The sequence below is a fragment of the Caretta caretta genome, chromosome 5 (genome assembly GCF_965140235.1).
Source record: "Caretta caretta isolate rCarCar2 chromosome 5, rCarCar1.hap1, whole genome shotgun sequence".
Classification (NCBI taxonomy): domain Eukaryota; kingdom Metazoa; phylum Chordata; order Testudines; family Cheloniidae; genus Caretta; species Caretta caretta.
In genome coordinates, this window is record NC_134210.1 from 72038030 (window position 1) to 72056766 (window position 18737).

General features: G+C 43.4%; 1 protein-coding gene, 1 long non-coding RNA gene and 2 other non-coding genes across 5 annotated transcripts in view; 3 read left to right on the forward strand and 1 right to left on the reverse strand.

Annotated features, from left to right (window-relative positions):
• Positions 1 to 1141: 1141 nt before the first annotated feature.
• LOC125637372 (uncharacterized) lies at positions 1142 to 18354 on the forward strand. 2 transcript variants are annotated; one of them, XR_007356919.2, is made up of 5 exons: positions 1142 to 1265; positions 2375 to 2459; positions 3034 to 3098; positions 4144 to 4219; positions 18206 to 18354. It is a non-coding gene; the product is annotated as an uncharacterized LOC125637372 (long non-coding RNA). The 2 variants fall into 2 exon arrangements; XR_007356918.2 differs by lacking the exon at positions 18206 to 18354 and having other exon boundaries at positions 1144 to 1265; positions 4144 to 4376.
• On the forward strand, positions 2612 to 2743 carry LOC125637490 (small nucleolar RNA SNORA13). The gene has a single exon (XR_007356970.1). It is a non-coding gene; the product is annotated as a small nucleolar RNA SNORA13 (small nucleolar RNA).
• On the forward strand, positions 3746 to 3879 carry LOC125637492 (small nucleolar RNA SNORA13). Its single transcript, XR_007356971.1, has one exon. It is a non-coding gene; the product is annotated as a small nucleolar RNA SNORA13 (small nucleolar RNA).
• Positions 13319 to 18737, reverse strand: part of EPB41L4A (erythrocyte membrane protein band 4.1 like 4A) — a 223712-nt gene continuing 218293 nt past the window's right edge. Inside the window, exon 23 of the mRNA XM_048851753.2 lies at positions 13319 to 18114. Within this exon, the coding sequence (XP_048707710.2) occupies positions 17986 to 18114 (129 nt within the window). The 3' untranslated portion in view covers positions 13319 to 17985. The remainder of the gene's footprint in view (positions 18115 to 18737) is intronic.

Here is an 18737-nt window from a genome sequence, read left to right on the forward strand (position 1 = left end):
GAAGCACAGGGATTGTTGGGATGTGAAGCAATGCATCATGGGGCATTGGCACAGGAGCCAGGATGCCCCACGACCCCCTCCACCTTCCTACAAGTCTTAGCGGCAGAAGAGAATGAGGTGCTCTGTGGGATAGCTGCCCACAGTGCACCGCTCCGAATAGCGCCGCAAGTGATACGCTATTGCGGAGGCAGCTGACAGTGTGAACACACAACAACGGTTTCCCTTCAGCGCTTTCTGAGCTGTGCTGTAACTCACTGCGCTGTAACTCTGCCAGTGTAGACGTACCCTAAGGCAGCGCTTTCATGTGGCTTGTGTAGTCACATCACAGAGCTGGCAGAGAGCTCTCCCAGCACTGTAAACCCCCCCCCCCCGCCACGAGGGGAGTGGCTCCCAGCACTGGTGCACTGTCTACACTGCCACTTTACAGCGCTGAACCTGGCAGCGCTCAGGAGGGTGTTTTCACACCCCTGAGCAAGACAATTGCAGTGCTGTAAAATGGCAGTGTAGACAAGGCCTAAGATTAACGCCTCTCAAGTTCGTCTAGCTTGAGTGGGGAGCCCTCAGACTCCGAAACCCCACCTGAGCGTCACCGTGTGATTGGTTTAACAGCACAGATTGAGCGTTTGTATTGCAGCACATTGGTCTATACCTAAAACTTAGGTCCACCCGGCTACGTTGCTCAGGCTGTGAGAGAAATGTCCTGCCTGTGCCACACAGACACAGAAAGAAAAGGAGGACTTGGGGCACCTCAGAGACTAACACATTTATATGAGCATAAGCTTTCGTGAGCTACAGCCCACTTGTTAGTCTCTAAGGTGCCCCAAGTCCTCCTTTTCTTTTTGCGACTACAGACCAACACGCTGCTGCTCTGAAGCCTGACACAGACATAGGTTGCCCTAACCCCCCCCGGAGACCCAGCAGCGAGGTCAAGGGAAGAATTTTCCTTCGCCCGAGCTCCTGCCCGGCCCCTCCAGGGGGGTGGAGTAACGTATTTACTACAACCCCCGCCCCCCTCCCCGGTGTGGTACACTCCCCTCCCCCTCCCTCCCTGCCTGCCTGTACGAGGCGCTGGTACCGTCGGGCCCCCTCTCGCGGTGGTACACGCCGCCCCTCCCTGCGGAGTGGTTTGTCCGGCTTGGGGCCTGCTGGGAGCGGGGGGTGGAGTCTCTCTCTCTCTCTCTCTCACGCGGGATGGGTGTGGAGGTGCCGGATGGTTGCTACTCGGCCGCCGGGCCGGTCGGCTTGGGAACAGCAGCGGTCTCCTAGTGAGCCGGCCGGGGCAGGGGGCGCGGGGTTCGCGAGCAGAGGCGGGGAACCGGGTCTGTAGTGGGGGGCGGGGCGGGGCGAGGAGGCGGTGATGTGGGTTGCGGGGAATCTGGCTGGGCCTCGCGGCGCCTAGCACCGTGCACGAGCCCCCGCGCCCTGTGCGTCCAGCGCGCGCCCCTCCAGCCGAGACGCCGCGTCCCGTGACCGTGGCTGGCCTGGCGCGAGGCCGGTGGGCTCGGTCCGGTAGGGAAAGGGAGCGGCTCGCGCCCCTCGCAGCCCGGCCGCGCTGTGGCCGCTGGGCCCCTCAGACGGCCGCCCCCGCAGGCCCAAGCGTGTCCCGGGGGAGCTGTTGGGTCGCAGCGGCGTGACTGGCGGGCTGGTGCCGCTGAGCCTGTCTCGTGCGGGGGGAGCCGCCGCCGCTCGTGTGACTGGGGCGCGGGTCCCAGCGGCCATCGTCGGGCGGGTCCGCGTGGATTTTGGTACGTGCTGCCGGCCCAGTGGCTGCTCAGCTCCGCGTGCTTTCCCTGGCTTGAGAGGGGTGCACGTGCAGGTTTGTAACTGACGCAGGCGATGTGAAGAAAGCCACAAGCCACAAGCCCTTCCTCGCCGCGTTAGGTGTCTCGGTCGTGCGTGCTCGTGCTGCCTGGGGAACAGCAACGAGTAGACTGATAAATCGCACGTGCTCGACCCGGGGTTTGGTGGGGTACTGGGAGATCTGTCCAATTTTGTAGAGGTGAAGGCTACACCTTTTGGAAGACTGGGTTTTCTGCATCCTGATTTTTGCATCCATAGCTCACATTCCTTAAAATGCTCTGGTTTTGGACTGTGTTTTTCACTGCACAATGCACCTTTTAAATCAGCATGGTCAGTCATGGGCAGATCACACAGTTTGGAGGAGGGAGAAATCCTTCCGTTTTGTAGAGCAGCCTCCTTCCTAAGGCTAATATGAAATGTGGCTGAGTCTTCTACATATTCACTGGCTGCCAGAAGAGCCCTATGAAGCTAGCAGCATCGAGGACAACATTTACTTATATACAAGACTAGTTTGACTTTAAATTGATCTGTTTGACATTTGTTATATTTTATCTTTTTTTCTCCTGTTTTTCAGATGTAGGCAGACAGTGCCCATTGATGCACTTTGCTTAGTTGACAAATACCGCTTTACGAGAAATTGATATGACGGTTCCTGAATGGTATGATTAGTTTTAATGGAATACCTGACATTTGTATATAATTCAAAAATTTACTTCTAAATTGGTCTTTTGGAGGTGACCATTTGTTTATATGCTGTTAAGCTAGGTTTTTCACTGAGAAATGAAATGATCACTTTACAAATTTAAATATTTGCCTTTGTGTTACCCATTCACTATCTCTCATAGTGAACGTGGTGTCAGAAAAGGCATACAAGAACTCTTGCTGAAATTGTTGTGGGAGATGGTTATGTACCTTTTCTCTTCTCAATTCTGCAAGGACAGAAAAGTTGATGTTTGAGTGGTAGGCATGAGCAGCCTTTAAGGTCAGAAGAGACTGTCATGATCCTTTAGTAGTAGTATGACATCCTGCACATTGTGGGCCACACAACCTCACCCACCCCCACTATATCCTCCCTTCAGTATTGTTTTTCTTATCATTATAATGGACATCAAATTAATCTCTTGGAGCTTGCCAGAATTTTGATAAACAAAAAAATCCAAGAAAGTGGTGATGGGTGGGGTTGGAAAAATACATACATGTTCATTGTACTAACTTGTATTTGTTTCTGTTCAGTGGAGAAAATGAGTCTGAATGAATAGAAGACTACAGTTTCTGTACATATGGCCTTGTATACTATGGTAAGATAGAAATGTGTGTGTGCTTTTGAATTCAGTGTCTACGTTGGTTAGAGTGAAAGGTTCCATTTGTATACGGGTAGTACCTTTAAGTCTTATTCCGTAAACGCTGATTATTTGCTAGCAGATTGTCATGTCTATTTAAAGTTTGGTGAACACTTTTACTCTACGGAACTCTAAATCTGTGATTTTTTTTTTTTTTTTTTTTGTAATGCTTAATTGGTTACTTAGCTTCTAAGGTCACGCAGAATGCTCTAGTGTCCAAGGATCATCTAACTTATTTTTACTTATTAAATGTTCATAAGTATCTTCCAAAACTGAAATTAGTTGCAGAATATTGGTGCACAATGTCATAAGCTAATCAAACTTCAGGCAGTTGTCTGGCCTATTGCCCCAAAGCTAAATTGCAGCAGTCAGAAGTGAATCATAATAGCTTTTTCTAGTTTCCGCTGGAAGCGAATTTTTTTAGTTCTCTTGTTCTTATTTGCATTAAACTACTTAAATAACACTACAAATAACAGGCACAAAATTTTTTTAAAAGTACTTTTCTTCCTATAACTTCCAGTATAACATTTTTATATTTCTTGACTAAGGCTAGTTCAACTGGCATACCTTACAACTAAGCATTTTTTAAGAATATATAGCATTCTTGCCTTTGTGTTGCCCATTCATTTTTGTTACTAATGTTTGTGGTGTCAAGAAAGGCATAAAAAAAGTCCTTCTGCAGCATTATTTGATGTTGGGAATTAATCTCTCCCATGATTCTGCTGTATAAGGGACAGTTTTGTGACAGCTTCTATTGTAACTAAATTTAGAATGGTGCTCAGAATTAAAATAGATCCGAAGTCCTGCTTAATGGAGCAGGGAATTTGGTTTAGGAATTAACCTCTGAAGATACTTTGAAAATGCCTTTGCAGAGACTTAACTGTTTCAAAGCTGAAACAAAACCTGAGCTTGTGAAGCTATTTTCTACCACCCTAGAGGATCTTGCAGATTGCTAAAGAATAATTTAAACATATCTCATCTGATATTCAATATTTTTTTTCAGTAAATATTTCTACAGAACCAGCTCAAGTTCGGCAGCATTTCTTCCACCAGAAGAATGTTCTGGAAGAAATATACAGGTAGATGAATTTTAAAAACATGGAATTTGTAAATCTTAAAATCATGGTAACGTATTACAAGTGTGTTCACAAGAAGACTCAAGTAGCTTTTAACTATACGTGGCAGTGGTGAGGGAATGGTCTTGTGTACTAAAAAATAAAGACTATATATTTTTAATTGCTGCATTTGTTGAATTTTTCTAAGTACCACCTTCTCAGTTAACTAAAATCAGTTCTTATACTGAAGAAATAAAATATTGATCCTGATTTACTAGTACATCTACCATGTATTTATTTGGGGTGAGTATCAAGTTAGTCCATTAATACTGAACCAGAATAACTAATAAATGGTGATTGTTATTGCCAAGAGTATAGGGGAAACTTTTTTAACACTTGAAGTGACTGGAAGTACCTTGGTTTTGATCGTGTGAGGAAATATAAATTGTTCAGCTGTTCCATTTGAAAATCTTCACTTTCCAAGTTGCATTGCTTATAAAGCTTAATTGCACTTATACACATTCAAGTGTTACCTGAATGTAGTAGATCAGTGTGTCTTTCACCATCAATCATAGGCTGTAATCTATACCTTCACCTATTAAAAGTAGAACCAAATACACAATGCAGAAGTTAGTGGTTGGAATTTCTACCGCTATTCAGGCTGAAAGACTTATGCTTTCATTGTACCATCAAGTGACTTAATTCCCATTTCTAAATACTATGAAATCAAAAATTCCATTCTTGATCAGGCAAATATGTAATGGTTAACTGTGTGTCTTATTTCCAAATTTGCCTCAAGGGAAGACTTAGACAAGTCTAACTTAGTGAAGCAAGATGTAATTATTGGATGCAATGGAAAACTTGGGGATTATATTAGGGATTATATTAATTCTCCAGAGATACCATCTGTTCAGAATTCTCATTCCTGGGTCTTTGATTCTTCGAGCAAGACTATTGATACTCCCCTAGCCCTTAAGGGTTGCTACCTCTGAGGGAAGCAACATTGGAACACAGTGCAGGCCCCCTACTGGCTGTCAGCGGGCCACCTACTGCTGAGTAGAAATGATCTCCAAATATGTCATTTCCTTAACTTTGATAAGCAAAGGAACTCCGCTCAGAGGCTTAGGACTTGTCTATACTACATAGTTTTGTCAGCAGAACAGCGAAAGTGTACAAACTGAAATGCTCCTCCCGCTGATATAACTCTCCTGCTATGCCGACATAATAAAACTACCTCGATGAGCATCATAGAGCTTTTTGCAATGTAGTTAAAACAACGCAGCCTCAGTGGAGATGCCCTAATTGGCCTCCAGGAGGTATCCCACAATGCTCATGACGGCTCTGGTCAGCAGTTTGAACTCTGCAGTCCTGAAGGTACACCGGTATGTACCTTCCCCATCTGCATTCCTCATGGGTTCCTGGTCCTTCTCAGTACCCCGTGCACTCCACCCCTAGGGACTGGTTTCTCAATGAAAGCTGGAGTTACACCCAGCTGTGAGAGCCCTAATTGCGAGACTGACCAAAAGTTTGTTTTATATCTGGTTATTAAACAAGTCTATTTGTGACATACATACATCCTCAGTGCTAACATTGAAACAGAGTGGCTGTAGGTAAGAATACTTGCTTAGTACAATTAATGCTCAGGAAGCAAGCACTACATTCAAAGAATAGAGTTCACAGGTGAGGTCCTCTACTCAGTCCAGGCCAAAGCCTTCTTACCAAAAGCCAGATTCTAGATGCTGAGCTCAATCAGAGAGAGCCTCAGAAAACATTCCACCACCACTGCGAGGACCTGCCTGAAGCTCCTGGGGCACGTGGCATTGTGTACATAAATTGTAAAGCATGTGAGGCTGCAACTCGGGCCGCTTCAGGCCTGGCTTGTGACAGTGTACTAACCAGGCTAGGACTGCCTGGACAGAGTGGTCACACTTCTCCCTTTGGTGATCAGTTCCCTCTTATGGTGGTTGGACTCAGGGGTGGTATATGCTGGTGTTCCATTCAGGAGACCACAGCCATCAATGTCTCTAGTCTCTGGTGCTTCCAAACTGGGCTAGGGAGCTCACCTAGGGCCCCTCAGGACTCAAGGCCCCTGCTCCCAGAAAGAGCTCTTGCTACATATCAGTGTGAGAGAACTCAGAGCAGTGCATCTTGCTTGGCAAATGTTCCAGCCCCACCTGTAAGACAAATGTCTGTCGATGCTTACAGACAACATGACTGATGTTCTATATCACTGGTTCTCAAACTGGGTCAGGACCCCATTTTAATAGGGTCGCCAGGGCCAGCATTAGTTGCTGGGACTTGGGGCTGAAGCCTGAGCTCCACCCCCACCTGGGTCAATGGAGCTCTGGCTGCAGCCCCTTCTCCCCCCAATTGGGGTGGCAGGGCTTGGCCTGCTGTCCCCTTACCCTCCATCCCAGGTAGCTCCAACCCCAGGAGTCATGTAACTTTGTCAGAAGAGGGGTTGTGGTGCAATGAATTTTGAGAACCCCTGTTCTATATCAACAGACAGGGTGGAGCATGCTCCTTTCACCTATGCCAGGAAGCCTGTGAGAATTCTGCATAACCTACTCAATCCACCTCAAGGCTTCCTACATTCCAGGGGCCCAGAATGGGTTAGTGCCTTATCTCAGCAGGTCCTTTGCCAATCATGAATGGTCCATTCACCCGGATGTTGTGAGGTACATTTTGCAGTGGAACTCCCCAGATAGACCAGTTTGCAACAAAACACAACAGGAAGTGTCTACAGTTCTGCTCCTTTCATGATCACAGTCTGGGCTCACAGGCAGATGCGTTCCTTCTGCCCTGGAAGGACCATATGCATTCCCATCTATTCTGCTTATACACAAGGTCCTGCTGAAGTTCAAGGGGTAGGGATTGAGTCTGATCCTGATAGCACCAGCCTGTCTACCAACATTGGTCCACCACCCTCCTGGAGCTCTCAATCAGAAAACCAATCACCCTACCGCTACTTCCAGACCAGATCTCCCAGGAACACGGATGTCGCCTTCATACAAACCTTGAGTCCCTCCATTTGATGCCCTAGAAGCTCCATGACTGAACCCTTCGGAATTAGTGTGCTCAGGCCTGGTTCAGGAGGTTCTGTTCGGGAGGAGAAAGCCATCCACCAGGGTCACGTACCTGGTAAAATGGAAAAGGTTTTCAATCTGGGCAGGGCAGAAGGGGATCTTACCCACTCGAACATCGATACCGTGTATCCTGGACTATTTGTTACATCTAAAACTGCAAGGGCTGTCGGTGTCTTGGATTAGGGTGCACCTGGCAGCTAGTTCAGCATTCCATCCGGGTGTGAGCGGTAAGTCCATCTTCGTTAACGCGCATTGTAGCTGTTTTCTGAAAGTACTGGACAGGCTCTACCTGCAGGTGAGCTAGTTAATCCCACCTTGGGACCTTAACTTGGTTCTCTCAAGTCTCTCAGGGGCACCGTTTGAATCCTTGGTGACATGCTCTTTGCTTTGCTTGTCATGGAAAGTGGCCTTCCTTGTAGCCATTACCTCAGCCAGGAGGGTCTCAGAAATCAGGGCCCTTACTTCAGAACCACCCTACACGGTCTTCTTCAAGGACAAGGAGCAGCTGCGCCCCACCCAGCTTTCCTCCCAACGGTGGTGTCTGAGTTCCACAAACAACCATGACATTTTTCTTCTCGTCTTGTTCCCAAAGCCACATGCCAAAAGCCAGGAGCAGAGGCTCCACTCGCTAGATGTCAGGCGGGTGCTGGCCTTCTTCATAGATAGGACCAGTTCTTTTAGGAAGATTTCTCAGCTCTTTGTGGCAGACAGGATAAAGGGCTTCCCAGTCTTGGCCCAAAGAATTTCTTCATGGATTACTTCTTGTATTTACACATGCTATGATCTGGCGAAAGTCCCTGCTCTGGCACTGAGAGCACATGTCACGAGGGCCTTCTGCGGCATTCGGCGCACAGGTTTCCGTCAATGATATCTGTAGAGCGGCAAGATGGTCTTTAGTCCACACCTTCACAACCCCCTACGCCATCACACAGCTGGCTAGAGATGATGCTGTTTTGGCAGAGCTATGCTCCCACTTGCCACTGAAATCTGAACCCACCTCCATCATCTGCTTGAGAGTCACCTACACAGGAATGGACATCAGCAAGCAATCAAAGAAGAAAAAGCGGTTAGTAACCTTTCTGTAACTCTTGTTCTTCGAGATGTGTTGCTCATGTCCATTCCAAAACCTGCCTTCCTACCCCTTTGTTGGAGTTACCGGCAAGAAGGAACTGAGGGTGTGGTGGGTTGGCAGGCTCCTATATAAAGCACCATGAGGGCGTGACTCCAGGGGGTCCTGGAGCCAACTCGATGGATATCACTTTGGGAAAAACCTTCTGGCGACTGTGCACGTAGCACACATACACCTACCCAGGAATGGACATGAACAACATATCTCTAACAACAGTAGTTACGGAAAGGTTTTTTTCTGGTGTCCTTGTGCCACAGAATTGAGGTGAGCTCTGCACACAGTTCCAAGATGGTGTATTTGCGCATCCGAAAGTTTTTCAGCCACTGCTCGTCATCCCATACATGCATCGCGATGTGATCCCACCATTCAGTGCTTGTTTCCTGAGCCCAGGACCGATGGTCCACCATGACAAACTATTTCGTGAATGCCAGCAGCAATCTTGAATAATTTGCTTCCATGGCAGACAGCAGGGCAGGCATTACAGATTCACTCTGTTTCGCATCTCCTGAAATACTGCAGGACCAGCTGCATTGTGTTCATAACGCTCGTCACCAGATTAGTCAGTAGCTCAGGGTCCATGCTGTTAGGCAGAGAGGGTGGGCACACAGTTTACAAGGGCTGTTGAAGAAAAACGGCATGAAATAAAGTAGGAAGCTCATGGAACGATGGGATGGAAAGACCTGCATCTCTGGAGGACGAGCACGTCCCCATGATGCACTGTGAACTCTTCCTAGCAGCAGAGGGTGATAAATTGCACAGTGGGATAGCTACCTAAAATGCAACACTGTCAATGCAAGAGCAACGACTGTGGACGCACTCAGCCGACACAAGGAGCATTGATGTTGTTGATTGATGTTATTAAAGCTACTTATGATCATTGACATAACTTAAGTCAACTTAACTCTGTAATGTAGACATGGACTTAGCTTCATTGGCTATTGAACCAGCTCTTCATTAGGTTCTAAAGGTGGCCTTTCATTAATGTAACTTTTCTTTATGGTAGTTATCCACATTAGTAAAGCCTCTACTTTTGTGCTGCTATTTTGCAATCCTTACCTGGCTTCAAATGTAGGCACTTCTCTTAGTATATTAGCAATGTTCTCTGTGCCTTGATTCTCCCTTGCTGATATTCTGCTGCCAGCTTTGTTCTCACTCTAGCTAAGACACTCTCACAGGTAGTTTTATAGATCAGAAATTATCCATTGGGGACATCGGAATGTATTTCTTCTCCATCCACCTGAATAAGAATTTATCATTCTGCTCATTCTCAGAAAAACAGTGTTAGCAAGGAATGATTTTTTCATCCAGTGGAGGGAAAATTAGATACACCTTTACAACCACTCCCTCAGGTTTCAACTTTTTCCGTCAGTGTGAGAAGGTGCCTTGTATCATTCCTCTGCCCCCCAAGCAGATCATGTTGCTTTGTCATAACCCTATCTTAGCTCCTAAGAAGGTAGAAAGCTGTAGATGTTGCCTCTGATGTTCCACACAGCCTGCTCAAAGATGCCATCTACCAGATATGCAAATCTGCGCCTTTGTGGCCTAGTGCATTTGGGCCCAAATGAGTCTCTTAACTGCCCTCTGTAGATTGTTTGTTTGACCACGTTCTTTTTCCCAGACTTGAAGAAGAGCTCGGTGTAAGCTTCTGTTTCATCAGTAGAAATTGGTCTAATAAAAGATAAACCACCGACCTTCACCTGTCAGTCTAAAAGAGACTAATTCTGTCAGGTAAACTTGGTAACTAATTTGACCTATCAGAAACTAGCTGAAGTTAGACCAGTGTTTCTGCAGCCTCTTGTCACTGGATTGTTACAAGGGTTAAAACTTCTGAAAACTCAGGAAAGGGGGGAAAGCCGTTTTCTTGTTTGGGACACTAATGTGTTTCTTGTTCAAAAGGAGCTATCCGCTTTGTTGATCTATTTTTGTGAGCTTAAGTATTTCAACATTTAAGGTAACTTTCCTGGGGACTTCAACTCAGAATGAGCTTCAGGCCCCTATTGACTGACCCAACCTTACAGTAGACTTTACAAGAAAAAAGTGATGCTGTGGATTAATTGGGAATGCCTCTCTAATATGGTGTTGATACGCTCAACTTTGTGAGTCTCTGAGCCTGCCAGCATTCTTCTCATGTCCATTCCTTATGTATGACATCAAAAGGCACTTCTCTTTCAGGCAGACTGAAAGCCTTTAAAATGGTCACTCCATTTCGTGTCTTTTCCTACTAGCAAGCTTGACAATGCTATTACTAGAGAGCCTTGCCTAAATGCATGTCCAAGAGTGTTCCTTTTCTTTTTTGATTTGGGTGGCCTGACCTTGGAAGCAATGTCAGGATGTGTTACCAAGTCCTCACGAGTGGATCAGGATGACCTGCTCACAACAAACATGGTAAGAAAAAAGATATATGGAGTAGTTATTTATGTGGCCTTTTCTCTTCTTGATCTGGGAGCTATATAACAAGACTGAAGTTCCCTTTTGTGGTAGTATGTACTGTTTCTTTCATCCATTGCTCACTCTAGTACCAGTTCCCTGAGTACTTAGTGAACTTTTGTCCTTGAAGTCATCTTCACTGTAGTAAATAAGCTTTTTCAAGTCTATACTTCTATGTCCCCACAGATTTTATCTTTGCAGGATCTTTCAAGTAACATTTCTTACACTGGTACGGTTCACAGTACACCTTTCTCTGCTGTTGCCTTTCCTCTCACTGAGGAAACATGCTTTTGCAAACCATGCAGGAGTGGGAGAAGGCTGGGACCCTAAAAAATACAAGCTCTTCCTACTCAGTAAGAGAAGCAGCACCTGCAAGATAAGTGCAGCTAATAGGATACTAATAGTTAGGGCTCCACTCTATCAGTGAGTAAACCAGCTGGACTACCCCCTAGCCTGAAATAGTCAAACTTTCTAAAGCCTGTTGTCTGGTAAGCCTGACTTCTGAAAGGGCATGGCCTTTTCCTTCTACTTGATCTGTCAGTTTACTCTTACAGGCTCCCTAGGATCTGACATTAACTTTTAAAAACTTGGGCAGTGGAGGAGAAATGGTCTTCAGCAGCCATCTGAAAAATCCTGAGTGGACAAAAGTGTATTTTAATGTCTAGGGCAAGAATTCCTAACCTGGATGTTGCAGCCATATATGTGGCTGGAAGTCACAACTACCTTGCCCTTCCCCCATTGTTTGATGGACGAGGGAGCCTGGTATCGAAAAGGCTGAGAACCCCAGGAGAAGGCGAGGGCTCAGTAAAACAACACTGTCTCACCACCTTTGTTCTTCTAGTTCTCATTTGGATTCATAGTCTTAATACCAACAAACCACATACAATATTTTTTCAAGCCAGTGTAACTTGATTGAAGGTAGACTTAATAATGTAGTAATAGTAGTAATGTAATTAATAAATGAAAACAGTCAGTATAGATTAGTGGATGACATTTTCTTTCTTACAGCAAATTATTGTTCTTTGTACTGTCCAGAGTCTCATGACCTGCAGAGAGCTTGCTCAGTGATCTTACCATGTATACCAGTATGTGTTGTGACAAGTATTCTCTCATTCAGCCTATTCTGCTTATCAGCCAAACGGGAGTAAATACATTCTGATACCTGAAGACATCTCACCATTCATTTGGATGGCACCTTGCCAAAGCCACTATTGTAAGGGAAATAAAAGAATATTTTTTGTATTTAGCTGTACTTAAAATCATCATTCAGATTGTTACATTGTCAGGACTCAGGTGTAAAACCCATTCAGCAAAGTCACTAATTGCTTGTAATGGTGATAATTTCTCTAGTGCCTATTCACTGTTCTTCAAGTTGTGGAAAATCTCTTCCTTTTAATTCTCATGGGGAAGGCAATTGCCTAATCTGTTCTAAGTGGGTTATACCTCCCCACCATAGCAGGTAAGGTTACTACACAAGAAATACAGGAGGAAAAAGGAGAACATGCCTGTTGTGTTCAATTACAGCTAGGCTTAAGGAGCATTGGTTTTTTGGCCTGCCTCATTAGGAGCAGTTTGAAGTTATTTTACGCTGGTTTAATTTTCTGATACTGCCCCGTGGCGTCCCAAACTCTTGTGGTGATTCTCTAGTGATGACTCGAGCTTCTCTGATAATCCTGAACATTTAAGTATAGAGGTTTCTTTCATCCATTGCTCACTCTAGTACCAGTTCCCTGAGTACTTAGTGAACTTTTGTCCTTGAAGTCATCTTCACTGTAGTAAATAAGCTTTTTCAAGTCTATACTTCTATATCCCCACAGATTTTATCTTTGCAGGATCTTTCAAGTAACATTTCTTACACTGGTACGGTTCACAGTACACCTTTCTCTGCTGTTGCCTTTCCTCTCACTGAGGAAATCTCCTTCCTTAGAGGTTTTTAAGGTCAGGCTTGACAAAGCCCTGGCTGGGATGATTTAACTGGGAATTGGTCCTGCTTTGAGCAGGGGGTTGGACTAGATGACCTTCTGGGGTCCCTTCCAACCCTGATATTCTATGATTCTAGGTGAAGGCCTGTGTTTTTCATTAAGGTCAAGCCCACAGTTAACAGGCAAGTAATTTACATTCAGAAATTCAATCTATGTAAATTACTCAAATAGCCTGACGACCAGTCCTGACTAGCCCAAACATACTTAACATAGCTATTGGATGGATTATAGTATTGTTTGGCTGGTTACGTATATGTAGAATTGAAAAATCACACTATTGTATGTTAATCAGAGGAGAAGGGTACCACACAGTAATCTATCAGATCACATTATATTTCTTCAAATTCTCACAAGAACTGAAGCCCATGGAAATGTTTGTGTGGAAGGGTGGTGATTTCCTTTCACTGTATTAGCTATCAAGGAAACGGATGTAGGAAGGAATTAGGGGCCAGAGTCTTAAGGAGATATGTCCTTGATTTACCAAAGAAAGCCAAGCAGCTTGATTTATGAAAAATCACATATATTTTAGACCATTCTTTCTGCATTGGGAAGATAGTTCGATGCTGTTTAAGCAATGGAAACTTCATTCTAAGAGTGTAAAAACATTTACTGGCACCACTTTCAGCTACTATGGAATACATTTTCTCTGGTGAAGTTATATCCCCAAGTTGATTTTTAGTTGGCATTAGACAGATGTTACCATCAAAATTAGTCAGTGATTTTCTTCTCATGTAGTGCAAATAATATACGCAACATGCAAGCACAAAATTTACCATAAAAGTTAACAGGTTTACTTGATTTTAAATAACCTGGACATAAGTTTTGACACTGCCACCTATCAACTCAATTTAAAATAAAGCACACAGCTGTTTCATGGATAATTTTTAACTTTGTATACATACAGTATATACTTCACAGTTTGATCTGAGATCTTGCATGTATTTTAAAACAGCCATCTTTATCATTAGCTTTATAGTAAAAGTTGTCCTGAAATCATGAAGGAATTAAAATTCACTCCATCTTGATTTGCATCTGAGTTCAACTGTACAGAGATGGTTGGCTTGTTTGGATATTGAACAGAAAAAATGATGTAATGTTTTTGGGGCCAAGAGCCCAACAATACAAAGAGATTAGCCTAAATAAGAGTTGCAGATTAAGAATCTGAATAAGAGCTACATGGATATACAGAGTGGCATACTAACTGTAATTTCCTCTTTATCCAAAAGGAAGAAGACTGCCAGCACATAAAGTTAGCTAGGTTTTAAAGGATTATTTAAAACAAGCTATGACTAAGATGGCAGCTAATGAGAAGTAAACATGGTACACATTAAAACCTGTTAGGTACATTAGAAGTACAGTTGAAACAATCTTCAGTCAAAAATGAGGTACATAATAATATGCACACCTTATAAATGAGACTACAACTACCAAGAAGCATAAATGAAAAAATAGCAGAGGCAGACAGCCTAGCATTTCTGACACGTAGTAGAATAAATGAAATACCACAATTTCTTGCTGTGAGTGCTTAGAAACTATACAAAACCCATAAATTACACTAGACAAGAAAGAGAGAGTAGGTCAAATGTGTGGGAATAGCTTTGTACACACAGAATTCCATAGACTGTGAAGAGTGCCAGGATGTGAAATGTGTGCAGATACAAAATTCAGGTCATAAAAGTACAAGTACTGTATAGTAATAGGGATGTTTTACCAGACTATATCTCAGTAAAGAAGTCAGAATGTTGAGAAACGTCAGGGAAGTAACAAAATACCAGTAATAATGGGCAATGAATAAACATCACTGCAAACACGTTGTGGAGAATTGCTCCTTGGAACAGCTTATTCTTGAACAAACAAGAGGCGAGGTGTACCTTGATTTACAGTACATTCCTGAATTAATTCCTGTGTGTTACTCAGGATTAAGTAGGGTTAGTCATAACATAATTTTGATATCCTTGGAGCATTCTAAGAGGTGGTACTATGACACAAAACTTCAAGAAGGGGGATTTTTTTATAATGTAGTTATTTGATTCATCAGAAAAGTAGTATGCTGACAGTGGTATTGGGTCCTGTAGGCCATCAGAATGTAAAACAGAACAATGACTGTCTCCATCTGTATTGCCAAAGAAGCAGATTGCAACAGTGAGAGATCTTGTTAAACAGCCTTTAAAAACAGCTGGACCAAATAAAAACAGTTGGACCAGGCAGTGTAAACAAAGCTGAGCCACGTTTAAAAACTTTTTAGCCCAATTCTATGTGACTGCCAGTCTAAATGAGGTTCAAAAAGCATAAGGAAACTGCAGGGGAACTAAATCGTGCTTTTATATTAGTCTTCACTACAAAGGAAGAGAGAATATTTAGAGCCCTGTGAATTATTATTTTTATAACTTTGCAGGGTTTTGGGGGAATTTCATTTTACTGTGGGAAGCCTGGGGGGGGGGGGGGGGGGGGAAGAGAGATTGCAGAGTGAGCCCGCCCTGCATGCAGCCGGCGGCTCCTTTCCTCTGGGGTGGGCCAAGCTCTGCTCTGGGCATTGTGCCCTGGCACTTAAGGTCACATCACCACTTAGGTTTGGCCTGGCTGCCCCTCTGATAGTGGGGGGCAAGAGGGCAGCAACTGAGCCAAATGGCAGAGAGTCAAACCACAGGTCACAACGCCCAGAGTGGGAGGGCTGGGTCCAGTCCCACAGGACAGTTAAAACCGCTGCGGGATTTTCCATTTTTATTTTACAGGCTGTTTTTTGTTTAATTTTTTTGTTATTTTGCACTTGCAAAAAAATACTGGGGACTGGTAATATTTATCCCGGGATTACTGTTCACAGGGAGTGAAGGTGAAGCAATGTCAAATATAGAAATACTGGGGAAAAATTAGTAGCAGATTTGATTGAAATTCTATGGGAGTAGTGATTGTGTGATGGTATAGTACTTACCACAGAGTGAATCTGATCCTCATTAGGATTGACACAGTACAAACAATATTGCACTGGATGGCATTAATCATTCTAAAGGAACTAAGAATTAAGAATCTACAAATATTAAATCTGGTCAGAAAAGAGGATCTTCTCTTCCCTTCCCCCCTGGCCCCTGAAAGTTTCCATTTTTGGCCAAAATATTTTGCTAAAAGATTATAACATTTCTAATTCAAACTGATGCCACAATGCATTGCACCAGGAATTGTAGTTTAGGGGCCTTGTACTCCCATTGTCCTCTGTGGCAGGCTTTCTGGCTGGACTATATTTCCCATGATGCACCACTCACTCTCCTTTTGGTGAATGGAGAGGACATACTATGGGAGTCTTTGTACCTCAGGTTTCAGAGTAGCAGCCATGTTAGTCTGTATTCGCAAAAAGAAAAGGAGTACTTGTGGCACCTGGTTAGTCTCTAAGGTGCCACAAGTACTCCTTTTCTTTTTGTACCTCAAAAACTCATCTCTTTCACCAACAGAAGTTAGTCCAATAAAAGATATTACCTCATCCGCCTTGTCTCTTGACAGATTAAAGTTAGTCTTTCCCAAGCCTTCTTATGAAGTCCCTCTCAAGAGGCGCTTGAGGAAATTTGGTAAGTGCAGGATAAGAGGTAAAGGCCTGTTATAGATTAAAAACTGATTTAAACAATAGCATAGAAAGGTAGGGCTAAATAGCCACTTATCAGTATGGAAGAGTAGACTGTCTGAGCAAACTGTAGAAGAACAAGTAGTGTACAATGTGGTTAGTCAACCTCTGCCAGACTGTTGTTAGTGGGGTGGCAAATATATACTCAGTGCAAAATTACTTACAGGCCTGGGCAGGATTTTGCTTGACTCCATAACAGCCTAGCTGACACAGGAAACTGGTTAGCACAATAGTAGATGAAATTCAATGTAGACAAGTGCAAGGTAAAGCACATTCAAAGAATCAATGATGGATTCTAAATTAGACGTAACCTGCTAGCAGAAGATCCAGGCATCAGTGAGAACAGCTCATTGAAGATAATATGCTTAATGTGCAACAGCAGTCAAAAAAAGCAAGATGTTACACTGTTTTACAAAGGGAATATAGAGTAAAAGATGCCACTAGATAATTCAGTGATATTGTCTTCACTTTGCATATTGCATTCAGTTTTGGTCATCTCATCTCAGAAATGAGTGAGCAGAAGAAACGGTCCAGAGAAGGGCACTGCAAATGATTCAAATTATTGGGGGATTTCATACGAGAAGAGCTTAAAAAGACTAGGTCAATGAAACCTGCGCCAAAGAACCAACTCTGTTAGCCAACCCCATCTTAGGTAGCCACTTTGAAGTGTTTCCAAGATTTATAGTACAATTTTGTCCAGCCAGCATTTATAGTCTGTGTGTACTAGGCAATCTTATTACACTGGCCTTTGGGCCATTCAAGACATTTTTCACTGTAGTTTTCAAGGGCCAAAATTAAGAGGATATGTGGTAGGGGTATATAAAATAGTCAATAGTACAGAGAAGGCTAATCAAGTACTGTCTCAATACAAGAGGATATTTAAAATTAAAAGGCAACACATTTAAAATTGGTGAAAGGAAATCCATTTTTACATGACACTCAGTGCCACAAGATAAGATTGTGGCAATTATCTAAACATGGATTCAACATTTATATGAACAAGAACAGTGTCTGCAGTTGCATTAGGCTAAAATAAACATAAGAGCTATTATGTTTCAGGGTATAAAGCTGATCATCAGATGGAGTCAGGAAGAGATTTCCTCACTATTATATAGTATTGCACAATTGGCCAAGAATATTATGAAGGCTTTACTGCTTCCTCTAAAGCATCTGGTCTTGGCCTCTTGGAGACAGGCAACTGAATTAATTAGACCAAGGTCTGATCTGTCATGACAATTCCTCTGTTCCTCTTTTGAAAATATAGTATCTGGCAATTGTTGAATTGTATTAACACTTTTCCTTCCAACTGTCTAACCAGTCAACTTCTTTGCAATCAAGTAAGCAACTGTAATTGGAACCAGTGATGAAAACAGTGATCGCCCTTCAGGGCAAGCAGGTTGGAGTTTTTAATTTAAGAAAATTACCACCACTCCAGTTTACATTTTTCTTCTTTCCTTATGACAAAGAAATATTTTACAGCTAAAGAGTATCTGAACTGTTGTGTAATTCCCAGTTTCAAAGGAACAGAATCCATTCACCGTCCTCAGTTATGGCAATCAAGTCTCTATCTTGAGGCGTGATGCATATACAGTTTTTATTGTCTTTGCAGTGTGTTTTCCATCCAGGCTGTTAGTGGATATCTGAGATTTTTCTTCTATCAGGCTATCTTTGGACCCATTTCGCCTCTGAAGAGAACAAAGACAAATTAAAAATACACTGTTGAAAATATAATGAAAAATTAAAATATTACTTCCTTCATCTCTTCCTTTGCTACAGGCTTAGCCTCAATCCTGCACTGGGATCTGCTACTCTAGAGCCCCTCAGAGTCGTGTTGGAGTCAATGGAATTCCTCAAGAGCACAAGGACCAAGCACTGGATCCTTATGCAGGACTGGGGCTTAAATATTAAAAATAGAACTGGTTGAATTATTTAGTGTTCCTTTCAAAAATGCTATGATGTTTCTTTGTACAGTGACTCCAAGAAAACAGTGAATTGTTACAATTGTGGCAATAATCAGATATAAATGATCCATCAACATTTAGCAGAATGGGATGGATATTTGCTTACTTCAAAGGCAGGTGAAATGTAGGCTTATGGATGTGACAACTCTGATTCACTTACTTATACCAGCATTGTAGGACAATATTTGCATTTGATCACACACCAAAACTACTTTCCTTTTCTCTCCTTTGGCCCAGGCCAGGGTACTTCTGCCGCCCCTCCCTGTTGCAGACACCCATTACATGCTTGTTCCTGCTTGCCTGATCCCTTCCCTCACCCCTATCTGTTGTCCCTTGCAGTTGTTTGG